The sequence below is a fragment of the Macrotis lagotis genome, chromosome 2 (assembly GCF_037893015.1).
Source record: "Macrotis lagotis isolate mMagLag1 chromosome 2, bilby.v1.9.chrom.fasta, whole genome shotgun sequence".
NCBI lineage: Eukaryota > Metazoa > Chordata > Mammalia > Peramelemorphia > Peramelidae > Macrotis > Macrotis lagotis.
In genome coordinates this window covers 26,759,704-26,778,857 of record NC_133659.1, presented here as the reverse complement: position 1 = coordinate 26,778,857, position 19,154 = coordinate 26,759,704, and the positions used below count along the sequence as shown (strand labels likewise).

The window sequence follows — 19,154 nt, the reverse complement described above, 5'->3', positions numbered from 1 at the left end:
CCACTGCCTTGCAAAGAAATAAAATAAAATAATAATAATAATAAATAGATAGATAAATAAATAAATAAATACAAGTTAGTGATCAGTAGTATATGATTGTTCATGACTCCAATTGGCAAAGATATCAGAGTGGTTTTCCATTTCCTTCACTAGTTCAGGCAAAATTCCAGAGCCCTGCTAAATGAAGGAATCAATCAATAAACATTTATTAAGTGCCTACAATGTGCTAAGCCCAAGGAGCTACTGGAGTTTATTGAGTAGCAGGGCAACATGGTCAGATCTGAACTTTCGGAAAATCAGGTTGGTGGGCAGAGACTTGAAACAGGAGAGACCCCCACCCCTTCCCCAGCAGCTACTGCCAAAGTCCAGATGTGAGGTGCACATGGGGCAGGATCCGGGGACAATGTACTAGAAAGAAGCCACAAAGCCTGGCAACAGCTTGGAGGTGGAAGGTGAAAGAATGAGCAGTCCAAGAAGACTCCTGGGTTGAGCCTGAGGGACTAGGGAGATGATGTTGCCCTCCACATTAAAAGAGAAGCTAGGAGATGGGGAAGATTTAGAGGAAAAGATACAGACTTCTGGTTGGACACACTGCATTTAAGATCTCTACCATACATCCACGTTCAAATGTCTATAAGACAAATAAAAATTAGAAATCAGTAGAGAGATTGGGGAAGGAAGAGATTTCAGAATTATCTACCAAGATACAGTCAATCAGTCTTTGGGTGCTGATGAGATCAACAAGTGAAGCAATATAGAAGAAGAGAAAAAGGACCTAGAACAAAATTTGGGATAGACACTTGAGGGACATTTTCAATCTGAGGTTGTGATCTGGAGGAGAATCTGGCAAAGGCGGACACAAAAAGAGCAATCAAAGTGGTAGAAGAAGCAGAAGGGACTGCAGAGGTCAAGGAGGATGACAACTATTTGTCAGCCAGGAAATCATGTTACTTTGGACAGAGCAATTTGGGGAGCATAAGGTCAGATTGTAAGGGATCAACATTTGTCCTTCATTCCTGAAGATGACCATTACGACCAGGGAGGACAAGCACATGAGTGGGGGGGGGGGGGGCTGTGCTAAGTCACCAGCCTCATTTTCTCCTCCAGAGCCATCTGGGTGGCCAGATATGAATCAGGATGACAGGAGATGGCCCTGGATGCGAGGTAAGCAGGGTTAAGTGACCTGCCCAAGGTCACACAGCTAGTGTCTGAGGCTATGTTCCAACTCCCCTCCTCCCAACTCCAAAGCCACTGATGTATCCACTGCACCACCTAGTTACCTCTGAGGAGAGAGAAGGGGAGGCACCGGGTGAGGATGATCTTTTCCAGGTGGACATATAGGATGATAGCAGGGGTAGAAGGCTCATGTGAGGAAGGTTTTCTCAGGATGGAGGAAATGAGCATGTTTGTAAGAAAGTAGGAAAAAGTCAGTAGTGAGGGACATTGAAAATAAGTGACAAAGTAGGGGTGGCTGAGGAGACCATGGCCTGAAAGAGCTCGGATGCAATGCAAGCACTTATGCCAGCAGAAGTTTTGACTTTGATGAGTAAGGCCAGCTCTGTGTTAGACAGGAGTGAACAAGGGACCTGAGTGATAGAAAATGAAGAGAGGAGAAGGCGCTCACAGCAAATGGCCTCTGTTTTTTCTATACAATATAAGGCAAGGAGAAAGTGGAAGGAGGGCAACAGAAAACCATGCAGAAGGAAAGCAAGGTTTAGAAGAACCAGTGGGGAGAGTGGGAAAGTAAATTAAGGGAGGCCAAGAAGCATGGCTGAGTGGCAAAGAGGTAAAAAACTCAAAATGAAGAATGACAGACATTTTTGGACATAGCCAATGGAGGAATTCATTTTGCTTGATTATGCATATTTGTTATAAGATCTGTGTTTTATCTTGTTTTAAATGGGATGAGGCTGTGGAATGAAAGAGGTTAGTGAAACAGTTGGAGGGGAAAAAAGAGAAAAGAGAGTCTCTGAAGCATTTTTTTAAATGCACAGAACAAGAGAAAAGCCAGAAATAGATAAATAAAACAACACTGAAAGTTACATGTGTGATTAATATGTCTAGCATGGTTTTACATGTATAGCTCATATTAGATTGCATTCTGTCAGGGGAGGGGGAGGAGGGAGAAAAATGAAAACTCAAAATCTTGCAAAAAAAAATGATTGTTGAAAACTACCATAAAGTAGTTGGAATTAAATAAATTAAAATATTATGTGTAATTTACCCTATAGCTAAGAGTTCACAATAGCAGTGCCTGTTTTGGGTTTTTTTTAATTCATATTCTCAGCCCCTAGCATATAACAGATGATTGATAATTGAAAGATTGACTAATGGTGGACTTCCTGGTTTCCTCCAAGCTTCAGGGATAGCTCCAGTGCCATCTTCTGCAAGAAGCCTCTGTGGGGGGCGGCTAGGTGGCGCTGTGGATAGAGAGCACCAGCCCTGGAGTCAAGGAGTACTTGAGTTCAAATCCGGCCTCAGACACTTAATAATTACCTAGCTGTGTGGTCTTAAGACACTTAACCCCATTGCCTTGCAAAAACCAATAAACAAAAACAAAAAAAGAAGCCTGTATGGGTCCAGCCCAGTGCTCTGCATACAGGAGGTACTTAATACTTGCTGACTGATAGATTAAAATCAAGGCCTAGCTATACTTCAGAGAAATGCCTGGTTTCATATATATAATCCTCTTTCACTTCTATTTTGCTTATGGAAATGATTTTTTATTTGGTATCAAATACTCATTTTATTTCATAATTATTTGGTAATCAAGATAATTTGTTTTATAATAATTTTTTTTTTTTTAGGTTTTTGCAAGGCAGTGGGGTTAAGCGGCTTGCCCAAGGCCACACAGCTAGGTAATTATTAAATGTCTGAGACCGGATTTGAACCCAGGTACTCCTGACTCCAGGGCTGGTGCTTTATACACTGTGCCACCTAGCCGCCCCAATTATAATAATTTTTAAAAGAGGAAATGAAAGTGATGAAATCAAAAATATTCAGGCACTAAAGTTTGATTTAATTTTCTTTAACTTGATATTTAGGCAAAGGTTGGATGCTATCTAATCAACAGTAATAACAGCAAAAGACCAGATTTCCTACTGGAATTCAAATCCTAAGGAAAAAGTAGAATTGGTTGATGTTTTGGTCAGTTGGTTATTTGTGGGATGGAGGGGGACAGGAGGAGAGAGAAGAATGGGAAGTAAAGTAGACTGCAATGAGGGTGGGTGGGTCATCAAAAGGAAGGTTGGGGTCCCTGTAAAACTGAAAACTTTGCCTCCTCTCAGAAGTCCCAAACCTAAGCAGAAAGCACGTTACCTTTGGGGATTTTGAATTTGTTGTCTTTCTTGTACCACAGGCAGCCCTGGGCTGTGTTCATGATCTTGACAGGATACTCCGTTTCAGGGCAATCAAAAGGTTTCAGCGTAAAGTCCGTGGCTAACAGAAAAAAAAGGGGGGGGAACCACTTATCATTCCTTTCGATAGGATCCATCTCAATTGGACAGGAACATCTTTACAGCACAACACTGGGGCCTGGTCAGGACCTGTGACTTGTCGGGAGGCCTGGGGAGGCATCCTTGACCTGTGACTTAATGGAGCCTGAACCCCTGGGCTCCTAAACCTAACCCTAGAGACACTTCAATGAGGCAGCAGCGAAAGAAACACTCAGCAACACTTCGAAGTCCTAAAGAAACAGGTGGCATTGGAACACAGGAAACAAGAGGCTGAATACCATGTGCACAATGAGTCAGAGCTGGGGCCGAAGAAATGGAGGCCTGGGCTGGGGTGGGACAAAGTCTTGCCCAGCTCCCTTTGAGTCTGGGGAGTCAATCACTGCAATGCAGGCCATTCTTAGGTGACAATGCTAGAAGTTCAAACATACAGTACAAGTGATTCCACCTCACTCACCTATATATTTATTTTCAGCAGGAAGATGCAAATCTGGATTTAATTCAAAGTCACTCGCCCACAGGTCAGCCCATTTTTGTTCGATATCTGTAAAGGTAAAAGGCAGATGAAAGAAATGAGGAGATTCAGGAACCCTTGGAGAGTGTGTATGTCTTTCTCTGCCTCAGATACAAAGCAGTCTTCCCTGAGCCTTCCTTTCTCTTTCCCACTCAATTCCCAGCAATCCTCACTTCCATTTCAGTAGTAAGTCAACTGGCCAGAGGCCTAGAGGAGCAGAACTTCCCCCACCAATGTTGAAAGAATGTTTTCTTATATGTGGATAGGGGGATAACCCAGGAGACAGGTACACAAATGAAAGAATGCCACCGACAGCCACATGTCATCACTCGGAGCGCCCACCAGTGCCAGGGGTGGTCTCCTACAGGGGTGGGAGCCACTGCTGCAATGTGGCCCAGGCTGAGATAAGAGAAGGGGAAAGCCATCGGGTGAAGAGTCTGCAAGAAGGTTCTAAAACAAGAACAACCCTTCAGACCTAAAATAAGATAACTGTCTATGAGAAAAGGGAGAATGAAGAACCTGTTTAGCTTTATCTTCAGACAGCAGGCCACATTACCTTCTACACTGTAGTGAGTCCCAAACCACTTTTCCCTGAGGTCACACTTTCCCTCGTTAGCAGCAGACAGCAAGACAAGGTTGGCTTTTTGTGGGATTAGCTGATTAAGGGCATCAGTAATAACCTACAACAACAAAAACAAATAAAACTCTTTCAATCCAAGATACTCTATTAATGCTAACCAGCAAGCTCCCCAAAACTCATGAGCCCATGTAACGTTCCCAAACCTCTGCTTATCTATCTAGCCTGGAGAGACTTGCGTGAACAGATGCTGAGTGAAAAGAAACAGATCACTGTACACAGAGCAATGTGATGTGACAAACAATGATGACAGATTTCACTCTTCTCAGTGGGAAAATGATCAAGGACAATTCCAAAGGTCTCAGAATGAAAATCCCATCCACATCCAGAGAAAGAACTATGGAGTCTGAATGCAGATCAAAGCTTACTATTTTCAATTTTTAAAAATCTATTTTATGTTTATGATTTGTTGACTTTTTCCTTCTCATGGTTTTCCCCCATTTTGTACTGATTCTTCTTTCACAACATGACTAATATGGAAATAGGATTAAGACTTGTCTAATACTTGTCTAATCTATATCAGATTACTTGCTGTAAAGGAGAGGGGGAAAAAAAGAGAGAAATGTTGGAACCCAAAGCCTTACAAAAAAGTGAATGTTGAAAACTACCTTTGCTTTCCTCCCTGCCAACAGTAAGAAATGCTGGTTGCCTACCAGGTAATGATGATGTAGGAGAAGCCTACTGGCCTCAGGGCCAGACTTGGCTCCACCCATGCTGACCCACATTCTAGGGCTCTAGCCTATTATCTCTCCTTCGTGCCCCAGGCCCCTCTGAGAAGAGACAGATTGGGATGGGCCAAGAGGTCCTGGAGTCAAAACTACCTAGACATATGAAATCAATGATAGACTTTTTACAAATGATGATACAATTAATCTAGACCAAAAGTACAGGGTCCAGCTTGTCAAAAACTCCTTTATAAGCTGGTAATGAGTAGTCAGAGTTCATTTTCCCATATAAGTAATGATTTAAGTGGTAATTAAGGTTCCCCAGCTAGCCCACAAAATCTGATAACCCATGAGGCAACAGAAATTAAATCAACATTTCCCATTCTGGAGTGACCAACTATAATGCCCACTCTTCAAAGGGATCTGGGTCTCCTAGAACTTTGAGGGTAAGACAGACTTTTGTAGGTAAGCCTGGAAAACAAAACATCACTGGCAACATAAAAACACTTTTCTAAAGAAGAATGGAGCTAGCACCAAGAAGACAAGGACCAGCAAGCTTTCATTGCACCCTCAGCCATAGGGATGTGGGGGTGAGACAGACATCCAGCTGTGGCTCTGGACTTCTCTTCAGGCAGTTCCCCATCATCCACAAGAAGACCACTGTGTGCAGGACTCCCCCCTCCCCCGGGGGGGGGTAGCAGTTAGTATCTAGAGGACTTGCTATGAATAGTTTTACTAGGTTAAACCTCTGATTTCCTCAAAGTACAATTTCATTCAATTTCAATTGTAGAGGATTGTGGAAGTTTTGAAAAAGGACGTAAAACTATTCTGTGAACTAAAGCTATTGGCAGACACAGCCTGAGTCAAATACTTTACTTATTATGCCTTTGTAAATGGATGAGAAGATGGGGGGAAAGACTTGACTTTTTTTCATAGTCAGGCCTCCAAGGGGCCTTGACTTTGTTGATGAGACTCCCCTGAGCAGAGGCCTTCTCTAGGCCACATCCTCATGAGTGCCTGCAACCCATCTCAACTCAACTCAAGTGGTTCCTGAATGACAGATCCACCTCCCTTTCCAAGACCCAGTTCTAGGGGAGCTAGGGAGAACCCAGGGACCTCTCAGAACTCAGCAAAACACTGGAAAAGGACTTGATGGGGGGGGGAGCTAACTTCTTATAAAATAATACACAAATGTTGATAAAAGAAAGCCTTTCAAAGTCTTATGAACAGCAGCAACAACCAAAATCCTATTTGTTTCTCTCTGATTGGCCCCTCTTTTCTTCCCCTTCCCTTCCTCCCTCCCTTCTCTCCCTGCCTCATCCCACACCAAGCAGAAAACATACCTCTGGTTTATATTCAAACAGAAGCTGGTCACCGGTGAGGAAGTCCTGCAAGGGGTAGAGCTGCATGTTCTCACACATGTTTTCCACATACTCAACTGGATCTGTCTGTGGACAAGCAGCATTCTTTACTACCAAGACATCCCACCAGTCTTCCTACCATCAGGAAATTCCCATCAGCATCTCTGGCCAACTCCAGGAAGGCTCAACACTCCCAAGCCTTGACCTCCAGAGCAAACCTCTGCCCATCCTTAACTGCTGGCCATGCTCTTGGTTTTCAGTATTCTCCCACATAAAGAGCTGCTATTAATCATTCTTGTACATCAAGGATCTTGTCCTCTTTTTTGGGCATATTTAGGGTACAGACTGTACCTAGCATGGTGTGCAGCTGGGTCAAAAGGTACAGACTGTTTAGTCACTATGCATAATTCCAAAATAGTTGTATTCAGGTCCCCCAACAAATTAAGATCAAAGAAAATTTGCTCACCTAGCCTTGAATCTGATGAACTCACCCACTTGCTCTGCCTGTCTCGTGTGCCTGTCTGTCTCTCTCTCATAACACATAGGTCCCATCAAATCACTTTCCTCAATTAAGAGCAGAAGCTCCTTTGTAAACTCAGCTTCCTTCCTAGCCCAGCCCCCTCCTCCTTTTCCAGCCTCCATGCTGCTCCCCACACTCAAACAGCCTCTCTACTCTTTACACTCCAGATAGAAGCCCACCTCCCATGGCAGGCATCATACACTGTACATAGAACTAGTTACTCAGCCATTGGACTGTGAACGCTACAGGTCAGGTATCAGGTTCCTGCCATTCTTTGTGCCTCTGCCCTCCCCATTTAGTCCAGGGTACAGCATAGAAACACTACTTAATAGATATCTGTTGAATGACCAGCCACTTCCAGGCCTTGTTACCCGCCCCCCTTAAGCTAAGAAAAGGGCAGAGAATAAAAGCAGCTCATTCCTCTTTGGTCTGGGGCCTCTCTCTCTTTTCCAAATCCTAACCACCCTGGATCACTATCACTAGTACTGGCAGCATTTTTACTCCTATAACCTGAACACCTCTGAGAACAATGCTAGCTGGCTCAGTACAATCAGATTCTATCATCTCCATTGACCCTCCCTCTTTCTTTCTTTCCCCATCCCACTGTCCTCAGAACATCTGTCCTCTACAACCCCTTCCCCACCTCAGAAGACTGTACCTCACCATTACTCTGGCAAGTGCTTTCTCTTCTCCCTTCTTCCTATCAGACACCATCCATTAGCCACGTCTCCTTTCCTCTAAGGTAACATGAAGAGGAGGTTCTTGCCTTTGCCAAGGCCAAGCCCATTCCTATGGGAACACTGAGTCCTGCTTCCTTCCCATCTCTCTGCCTTTGGTCGCCCCTCTCCAGTCTTGCCCACCAGTTCCTCCTCTCATCATCAACAATGCCCAGGTCCCTAAGTATTGGGATACTCAAGGGCTTTGACCCAGGTTCTCTCTTCTCAATGGATTCTACTCTCACCCTTATCCTGACAACAACTTCATCTCTATCCAATCCTATATTTTCTCTCCCATATCACCCCACACCTACTGCACATCCATCTGCAAAGTATCCAAAACTCAATCTGTTCAAAATGTAAGTCATTAGCTTTCCCAACAAACCATCCCCTCTTTCTAACTTGCTTGTTTTTCCACTATTTTTCCACTCACCTAAGTTCAACAGAATTTTCTTTACTCGTCATTGTCACTCACCCATTATATATCAAATAAATTAAGTGCTACCAACTGTACCTTTCCAGTATCTCTCACATTATCCCAGGTCCCCTTTTCACTCCTATGATCATTGCCCCAGGTTCAGACCTCACAGCTTCCACAAAGGGCTGTTTCAAATCTCTCCTCTTTTCAATGACTGCCAAATTGACATTCCAAAGTACAGGTCTGACCATGTCATTTCCCTTTCAAAAAGAAGCTGTGTTCCCTCTTGTTTCTAGACTAAAACAAAACCCTCTCTTTGGCATCTAATACCTTCACAATTCAGCTCTGGCCTTCCTTTATAGAGCATTCAAAGGTGTTAAACTACAGTCAAAATAGTCTCTTCATAGTTATTCTATCTCTCATGCCTATGCCCGGGACCAGTTCCCTTTGTCTAGAACAATTGCCTCCTCTCAGGATCTTTTGCTTCCTTTAAACTTTGGCTTCAGTGCCCCTGCCTAGGGGAAGTCTGCATGAGCTCCCCCAAGGCCCCTTACTTTCTCAGAGTCACATGACTATACACCTATCTTGTAGACATTTTACATTTACTCTGAAAACTTGCTATTTTATATCCCACTCTACCCAAAAGAATGGAAGCTGCTTGAAGGCAAAGGCTGGTTTATCTTTGTCTTGGTCCCTAAAATGTCTAGGCTGATGGGGGAGCTGACCCAGAGGGGGGACTGAACAAATGCTTGTTAATAAATAGTGACTCTGATGGGTCAGTCATTCAATTTGCTAGGCCATGAGGATGAAAAGGCAAGGAGCTCACAATCTTATAACAAGCAAATGAGACCCAGACAGAATAAAGTGAAGACAATGAACAGAGGAAAGGAGACTGGGTGGCATGAGATAAGGACAGGCTGCCATTAGGAGAGGTGAAGGAAGTCGGGGAAACATGAGGCAGGGAGGAGGAAGAAAGGCAAAGTCGGAGGAGGAGCAGGAGGTTGGATGGAAAAGGACTAAGGGGTGAAAAGAATGGTCACGTGGTGGGGGGGCAGTAATGGAAGTGTGGCACTGGGGCAAGTCATAACACATCAGAGCTGCACTGGAGGAAGAGCCTGGTGGCAGTAGAGCAGAGGATGGGCAGAGCACCCAACAGGAAGGGCCTGAGTGGGGGGGTTGTCAGTATCAGAGAAGGGAAATGGAGGACACAGAGGTATTATGACGGTAGAAACATTGGGAATTGGAAAGAGTGAACATAGGAGAGGTGATGATGTCTAACAGTAGAGGTCAAAAGAGAGGTTAGACAGGACTTGTTCTTTCCATTAATGCAATAATCTGGGATAATTTTAGAGCACCTGCAAGGGAGAATACCATCTGTACCCAGAGAAAGAACTGTGGAGTTTAACCAAAGACCAAAGTCTATTACTTTCAATTTTTTTTTAAAAAAGTGTCTTATGTACTACATAATTTTGCTGTCTCTAATATTTTATTTTCTCCTCAAGGATATAATTTCTCTCTCAACACATTCAATTTTGATCAATGTATATCATGGAAACAATGTAAAGATTATCAGACTGCCTTCTGTGGGGGGATGGGGAGGGAAAATTATAAAATTCAAAACTTTACAGAAAATGATAGGTAGAAACTACTATTGTATATAACTGGAAAACAAAATATTAATTAAAAAACAGAGAGGGGGTTAGACCTGGAGAAGTATATCTATGAATCATCAGCATAGAATGAATCCACAGGAGCACAAATTGAAGCATATTACTTTTCACTTTTTTTCTTTTTTTGATCTTCATTTTCTTTCACAACACAACTAATATGGAAATGTACTTTGTATAATTACCCATGTAAAACCTCTATCAAATAATCTGCAATCTTGCAGAATGAGGAAAGAAAATTTGGAACTCAGAATTTTAAAAAACAAATGTTAAAAATTATTTTTACATGTAATGGTAAAATATTTAAATTAATTAACACTATGGTAATGTAAGAAACAAAATATGAATAAATTATATATTTTCCAAAAAATGTCAAGGGAAAAAAACAATATCATCTTATTACAGCACATAACATTGAATTGATCCACACAGCAAAAAGCAGCCCTCAATCACTAGAATGTAAGCCACCTGAGGACAAGAAATGGCTTTTCTTTTGAACTAGTATTCAAGTATATACACTGTAAGCACTTATTTATTAAGTTTCAATTCATTCCCTTTTTCATTTGCTTGACCATGTTTCAATTCATTCCCTTTTTCATTTGTTTGACCATATGGAAGTCAACAGTATGAGGCAAGACTGGAAAGCTCGAGGGGTTCCAGATGGTGTAGCCTTTGAAGACTGTCACAAAGAAGCATTGGAACACAGAAATAGAAAAGCTACCAGAACTGGAAGGGAATTAGAATGGAGATTACAGAATGTCAGAGGCAGGAGGCCCTTAGAGACTAGAAGGCTAGCTGCAGACTGAACCATTTCTGTCCCCAAGAGTTCACTAGTGTCTATGCTGGGTATATTAAATCATCCTTCTATAGCAATTCGATTCATAATGCACTTTGATCAACTTCAACCATGGCAAGGAAGTAATGGAGCAAGGATTATATTCCTGTTTTAACAAGTGTGGAAAACGAAAATCAGAGAAGGAAAGAATTCTGTCCAAATTGGCAAACCCAGGTAGAGAATCCGACCCTCAAACACAAAACTCCAAGTCTAGTTCATCAATCAATCAGGAAGCATTTATTAGTTATGTTAGGAATATACATATACATAAAAAAGGGAGATGACTCTGCCCTCAATGAGCTTCCATTCTCCTCCCCACTTGCCCATGATATTTCTTGGTAGGAAATTGGAAGAGTTAATGAGGCAGCTGCCAAACTCCCAGGAGCTAAACTCACAATGGCTGTGGAAAGGAATGTGGTCCCAATATTGACTGAGATTACAAGTGAGACCAAAGAAAGAGCTGAAAGAGAGGCTGACCCAGTGATGTCAAACTTGGCCCTGCCCTAGCAGCTCGAGAAGTAGTGATTCAGGGCATCAGATCTGTATTTTAGGAGAATCATCCTGCAACAGTGTCCTGGATGGGGAGACTGAAGGAGGGAAGATTAAGCCGGAAACTACAATAATATAGGTGAAAAGTGAACGAAGGCAGTGGCTTGTGTGTAGGGAGAAAGGGGCTCAGATCCAAGAGATGGCTTGGAGGTAAAAATAGCAAGATCCAACCGACTGCAGGTGTGAGGTGCGAAAAAGGAAAGAAATAAGGATGATGTCAAGGCTACATAGCTGAACAACCTGAAAGATGATGTTGGTATCAAGGGAGACTTTCAGGACAGAGCCAAGCTCGAGAGCTTTTCCCAAAATAACTCTGAATGAAGCCTCTAAACAGATTCTACAGCGACAGAACCCATCCAAAAAAACCAGATAATTTTTCAGTCAGTTACCTTGGAGCAACTTCGGGAAAAGATCTGTCTCATGGGTAAAAGGGTATTAATAGGGGGAGGCTAGGTGGCGCAGTGGATAAAGCACCGGCCCTGGAGTCAGGAATACCTGGGTTCAAATCCATTCTCAGACACTTAATAATTACCTAGCTGTGTGGCCTTGGGCAAGCCACTTAACCCCATTTGCATTTCAAAAACCTAAAAAAAAAAAAAAAAATTTATCCTAACCTACAAGGAAACAGGGAATTAGGAGAAGGAGAGAAGGAAAAGGGAAGAAGGGGGTGACAAAAGGCAGGAGCGAAGTTAAAGTTTTAAAAAAGGAAAGGGGAAAGGAAAAGGGATTGATAAAAGAAAGTTGATAAAAGTGGGTTGATAAAAGGGAGAGCAAACTGAGGGAAGCAGCAGACAAAAGCAGAGCACTGGTCAGGAAAAATAAGGGGACAGGAGAGAGAAAAGTATGAATGGGGAAGATAGGATGCAGGGAAATACAGAGTTAGTAATCATAATTGTGAATGTGAATGGAAAGAACTCTCCCATAAAATGGAAGCAGATAGAGTGGATTAAAAACCAGAATCCCACAATGTTGTTTACAAGAAACACACATGAAGCAGAAAGATACATTCAGGGTAATGGATGGAGCAAAATATATTATGCTTCCGCTGAAGTAAATAAAGCAGGGGTAGCAATCCTGATCTCAGACAAAGCAAAAGCAAAAATAGATCAAATTAAAAGGTTTAAGTAAGGAAACTTGGGTATCTTAAAAGATAAACTATATTCATGGGAGACCTCATCCTCCCTCTCTCAGAATAAGATAAATCTAACCATAAAATAAGAAGGAAGTTAAGGAGATGAATGCAGTCAAAGATTTATTAAGGGAAATTTTATATCTCTGAATGCTTAGAAGAGATTAATGAATTGGGCATGCAATAAAAAAACTTAGAAAAAAATTAGAAATTCTGAAAATCAAAAGAGAAATTAATAAAACTGAAAGAAAACTATTGAAAAAATAAATAAAACTAAGAGTTGGTTTTACAGAGAAACTAATAAAATAGATAAACCTTTGGTTAATCTAATTTAAAAATATAAAGAAAACCAAATCACTAATATCAAAAATTAAAAAGGTGAAATCACCAAAGAGGAAATTAGAGTAATAATTCAGAGCTATTTTGCCCAACTTTATGCCAATAAATTTGACAATCTAAGTGAAATAGATGATTATTTACGAAAATATAAATTGCCCAGATTGACTGAAGAGGAAATAAAATTAAATTGAAGAAGCTATCAATGAGCTCCCTAAGAAAAAAATCTTCAAGGCCAGAAGGATTTACAAGTTAATTTAAAGAAAAATTAACTCCAACTCTACATAAACTATTTGAAAAAAATAGGTAAAGTCCTGCTAATAAATTCCTTTTATGATACCAATATGGTTCTAATAAGAGCTAAAATAATGAAAATTATAGATCAATATAGATCAATATATCAAAGAGATTGCAGAAAATTATTACTAGGATAATATACTATGATCAGGTATAATTTATACCAGATATGCAGGTTATATTAGGAAAGCAATCAGTATATATGACCATATTAATAACAAAATTAACAGAAATCGTATCAATAGATGCCGAAAAAGACATTAACAAAATTCAGCACTAATTCCTATTAAAAATACTAGAGTGTATAGGAATGAATGGAGTTCTCTTTAAAATAATAAGCAGTATCTATCTAAAACCATCAGCAAGCATTAGATGTAATGGGGACAAACTAGAGGCATTTTCAATAAGATCAGGAGTGGAAACAAGGATGTCCATTATCACCATTACTATTCAACATTGTATTAGATACGCTAGCTTTAGCAATAAGAGAAGAAAAAGAAATTGAAGAAATCAGAATAGGTAATAAGAAAACAAAACATTCTTTGCAGATGATATGATGGTATAAGAGGACCCAGAAAATCAACTAAAACACAACTTGAAACAACTGACAACTTGGAGTAAATGTTGCAGGATAAAAAATAACCCCACATAAACCATCAACATTTCTATATCTAACCAACAAAGTCCAGCAACAAGAGAGAAAAAGAAATTCCATTTAAAGTAACTATGGACAATATAAAATACTTGGGAATCTACATTCCTAAGACAAACCCATTAACTATATGAATATAATTACAAAACACTTTCCACATAAAGTCTGACCTAAGCAATTGGAAAAATGTCAACTGATCATGGTTAGGCTGAGTTAATATAATAAAAATGACACATTCAGTGCTATATCAATCAAATCAGGAGGAACAAAAAGTCAAGAATATCAAGAGAATTAATGAAAAAATGCAAAGGAAGTAGCCTACTAGATCTAAAACACTATTATAAAGTAGCAGTAATCAGAACTGTCTGATACTGGCTAAGAAACAGAAAAGTGAATTGTTGGATTAGACTAGATACAAAAAGAAACAGTAGGGGTGGCTAGGTGGCCCAGTGGATAGAGCACTGGCCCTAGAGTCAGGAGTCCCTGAGTTCAAATCCAGCCTCAGACACTTAATGATTACCTAGTTGTGTGGCCTTGGGCAAATTACTTAACCCCATTTGCCTTGCAAAAAAAAAAAACTAAAAAAAAAAAAACTAGGAAGAGACCACATCTCAGAGCATATGCCAAGATGAGTACCAGATTTAAATATAAAGAGTGATACCACATAGTGGATGAAGCACAGGCCCTAGGGGCAGCTAGGTGGCACAGTGGATAAAGCACCAGCCCTAAGGAGTACCTGGGTTCAAATCCAGTCTCAGACACTTAATAATTACCTAGCTGTGTGGCCTTGGGCAAGCCACTTAACCCCGTTTGCCTTGCAAAAACCTAAAAAAAAAAAAAGAAAAAAAAAGTGATACCATAAAACTGAGAGAACAGGAATAGCCTGTCAGATCTATGGGATGAGAAGTTTATAAACAAAGAAAAGATGGAGAACATAAATTGTAAAATAGATCATTTTGAATGCATTAAATTAAAAGCCTTTTAAGGGGCAGCTAGGTGGCCCAGTGGATAAAAGCACCGGCCCTGGAGTCAGGAGTACCTGAGTTCAAATCCGGTCTCAGACACTTAATAATTACCTAGCTGTATGCCTAGGGAAGCCACTTAACCCCATTTGCCTTGCAAAAAAAAAAAAAAAAAAAAAAAAAAAAAAGGCTTTTGTACAAACAAAACCAATGCAACAAAAATTAGAAGGAATGTAGAAAGATGGCAAATGATTTTTACAGCTAGGATTTATGATAAAGGACTCATTTCTAAAACACAGAAAATGAGTCAAATCGAACAGGCAGTTTTCAAATGAAAAAAATGAAACTATAGTTATATGAAAAATGCTCCAAATCATTACTGATGCAAATTATAACTATCAGATTGGTTAAAACGACAAAAAAGAAAAATGATAAATTTTGGAGAGGATGTGAAAAAACCGGGACACTAATACACTGTTGATGGAGTTGTGAACTGACCCAAGCATTTTGGAGAGTAATATATAACTATGCCCAAAGGTTTATAAAACTGTGCATACCATTTGATTCAGCCATCTCCCAAAGAGATCATAAAAAAGGGGAACAAACTCACATGTACAAAAGTATTTATAGCAGCTCTTTTTGAAGTGGTAAAAAATTGGAAATTGAGGGAATTGCCCATCAACTGGGAGTGTCTGAACAAGTTGTAGCATATAAATGTTGGGGGAGTACAATTCTGTAAGAAATCATGAGCAGAGGGATTTCAGAAGTCTGGAAAGGCTTGCATAAACTGATCCAGTGAGCAGAATCAGTGAGCATTATGTACAATAACAGACAACACTGGATCAACTATGATGGACGCAGCTCCTCTCAGGAGTTCAGTGATCAAGAACAGTCCTGAGAGACATAATCAGGAAAATGCCATCCACATCCAGAGGGAAAAAACTATGAATTCTGAATGTAGAGCAAAACATACTATGTTCACACTTTTAGAATCTTTTGTGTTTTTTCTTTCTCATGTCTTTTTTTCTACTTAGTTCACAAGTTTCACAGCTTGACTAATGTAGAAATATGTTAAATGCAATTTTACTGTACAACCTATATCAGATTGTTTGCTTCATGGAGGGAAGGGGGGGGTGGAAAAATGTGCAACTCACAAAGATAAATGTTGAAAACTATCTTCACAGCATATAACTGGAAAATAAAATAAATAAAAAGAAACAGGGAAGTTCTGAAGAGGGTTGAGTACTGTTTTTGAAACAGAGTTTGAAATGCCTAAGACATCAATAGGCAGATGATAATGTGGCACTGATGCTCAGGACAGACTGAGTCTTGCAAGGTATGTCATTTGTGAAAAAAAGAACAAAAGCCACAGGAGAGTTGATGAGGTCACCAAATGAGAGCCCAGACAAAGAGAGCTAAAGCTCACCTCCAACAAGTGCTATCAGCAGAACTGTTTTACAGATGAGGAGGAATTAAGTCACTTGCCCAATGACACGGCATATCAAATTAATTTATCATATCCTTTTCAGTTATCAGTGAGGTTTAGCTGAACTGGGGAATGACACTTAAAATTCTAGTAAAACTTTCAATATGATGTAATGAGAGTTAATTTGAATGAGGATGAAAGCCAAAACAGAAAAAAAGTTTAACTACAAGTACCTGTTCTTGGTAATGAAATTCATTATCTTCAATTTTCTGAATCTCTTCAAAAATTCTGTAAAAGAAAGCTACAATTAGAGATCATGACATTATGACATTTTTTCAGAAGAATACTGCAAGTCTCAATGGAAAAACTAGAATCACTCTACCTAAGCAGAATTCCAAGGTCTTCACTACTGTAATGAACAAGAAGGACACACACATACACACACACACACACACACACACACACACACACACACACAAACGCACATGCACAGACAGACAACACAAAGAGACACACACACTCACACTGGGACACACATACACAGTGACATACATATTCACACACACAAACACAAACATACATAGAGACACATATAAACTACATACAGAGACACTGAAACACACATATAGACATATAGAGATACACATAAATAAAGACATACAAGTTCAAATCTTATTTCAGGTATTCACTAGCTTCATGAGTCAAGTCTTAGTTCCCTTCTCATGTATAAAATGAATCACTCCTAAGCCATGAGCCACACACCCCCTCACCTCACAACTACTGGTCCACTTTAGGCCACCTAGCACCACAGGCAGAGTTCCACCATTTTTAAAGACTGTAGTTTGCCCATACCAACCTTCAGACAATTTCCTGACCTCTTCTGTTTTTCAAAGACCTACAAAAAGTTGCCAACACTCACTGCCTCTGCTTGCTCACCTCCTTTTTCAGTCTTTTGTAATCTAACTTTTCACTACTCAAGATGAAAACTGTTTTCTCCTAGGTCACCAAATGATTTCTTTATTACTAAACCTAGTCCTCTTTTTCTCATCCTTAGCAATATCAAGAATATAAACACAAAATGGCTCAGAGTGCTGGACTTTGGAGTCAGGAAGACTTGAGTCTGATGTTGTCCCAAGCCCTAAAGAGCTCTGTAACTCTGGACAGGTCAATTACTTGCTCTCAGCCTCCATTTCTTCATTTAAAAAATAATAAAAGCAATGACCTCACAAGGTTTTTGTGAAGATCAAATGAGACTATAAAGTGGTTTGGGAGGCATAAGAACATGTGAGATGATAAACCTTCCTACACTATCTAATAATGATTAGGATTATTAATCTCTCCAGAGTAAAGGACACTGTTGACCACTCTTTCATCCATCTTGGGTTTTCATGATTCTGCTCCGTCCTTCCTGAGAGACCTATCTTTTTGGGTCTCCTTTTACAGGTTCCTTATCATCCATATATGAGGCCCATTGAGCTTGAGGGTCCCTCAGGGATCCATCCTGAACTCTGTCCCCTCTCAATGAGTTCAACAGCTCCCCTCAATTCTCAACATATGACTCCCAAATTTATATATCCAACAGCCATCACTTTTCTGAGTTCCTGGCCTACAGCACCAACTGCCATGTCCAAAAGGGAATTCATAATCTTTCCCTCTCAATCTTCTCAGTTTCCATTAAGGGCCTGCTCCCATCCTCCTAGCTTGCTCAAGTTCACAGTAGACTCCTTACTCATCTCCAAGGTGTTTAGACAGCTTCCAAGTCCTATAGATGCTACTTCCTCAGCCTCTCTCACATCTTATCCTCCTCCCTGAGCTCTCTGCCCCCACACTTCAGCCCTCCCCCAGATCCCCAATTCTACTCCTAAAGGAAAGAGAGGACCATGTCCTTCTCCTGTTCAAAAATTGTCCCTGGGAGTTCTTTTGTTCCTCAGATTAAACAAAACCTCCTTGGTCTAGTCTTTCAAATCCTGTACAAGCTGGCTCTAACTTAAGTGTATGTTCTACCCCTTAGACAAACTGGAACTGATGCTATTCTTAGTCCCTGAATTTCTACCTCCATATTTTTTCCCAGGCTGTCCCCAGTGCCTGGATTGCTCTTTCCCCTGAATGGCACCATCCTTAAGAGTATACTGCACTCCAGGAGGACAGACGTAAAAGACAATCAGGCTGGGGACAGCTAGGTTGCACAGTGGATAGAGAGAGCACCAGGCCTGGGGTCAGGAAGATCTTAGTTCAAATCTGGCCTCAGACACTCAATAATTGCCTAGCTGTGTGACCTTGAGCAAGTCACTTAGCTGCACTGCCTTAAATAAATAAATAAATAATGTTTTGATCTTTAAAAATATTTTTAAAAAACTTAAAAAGACAATCAGGCCCTGCTCAGCAGGTGATTTCTGGATATTCCAGATAAGATCCAGAGGTAAAAATGGAATCTTCAAGAGGCAGTAAGACATACAAAGGTGCTCAGGAAACAGATTTGGAATCCAATCTTTTGGATTACAGAGAGGAGAGTAATAGTACAAGCTACTGAGTGGTTAAGAGGGTAGAACCAGAATAATGAAAAAGTAAGGTCAGAAAGGTTATAGCCACCTTTCAAGACTAAGGAACCGGGCCTCTGCTCCTGACAATGAGAGTGTCCAATGTTCTAGGGTTTCTCTGGCCCACTTTTTGGAATGAACCTCTTTACAGGCAGGGTCTTTTTTTTTCTTTTTTAGGTTTTTGCAAGGCAAATGGGGTTAAGTGGCTTGCCCAAGGCCACACAGCTAGGTAATTATTAAGTGTCTGAGACCAGATTTGAACCCAGGTACTCCTGACTCCAAGGCCAGTGTTTTATCCACTATGCCATCTAGCCACCCCCAGGCAGGGTCTTAAGGCAAGTCCTGTAACTTTCCAAGAAGTGCTTCTTACCTTTTTTGGGGTCCTAGCTGCTGTAGCATTTTTAAATACTGGAACACAGTATGTGCAACCTAAAAACAAGATACCCAATAAATCTTTTTGAAAATTGTAATAGCTATAAAA

General features: G+C 40.5%; 1 protein-coding gene across 1 annotated transcript in view; it reads right to left on the bottom strand.

Moving 5' to 3' along the window:
* NRDC (nardilysin convertase) overlaps nucleotides 1-19,154 on the bottom strand; it is a 67,448-nt gene that overhangs the window by 7,809 nt on the left and 40,485 nt on the right. Inside the window, 6 exon segments of the mRNA XM_074221454.1 lie at nucleotides 3,319-3,438; nucleotides 3,910-3,996; nucleotides 4,523-4,646; nucleotides 6,612-6,716; nucleotides 16,370-16,424; nucleotides 19,044-19,102. Of these exon segments, the coding sequence (XP_074077555.1) occupies nucleotides 3,319-3,438; nucleotides 3,910-3,996; nucleotides 4,523-4,646; nucleotides 6,612-6,716; nucleotides 16,370-16,424; nucleotides 19,044-19,102 (550 nt within the window).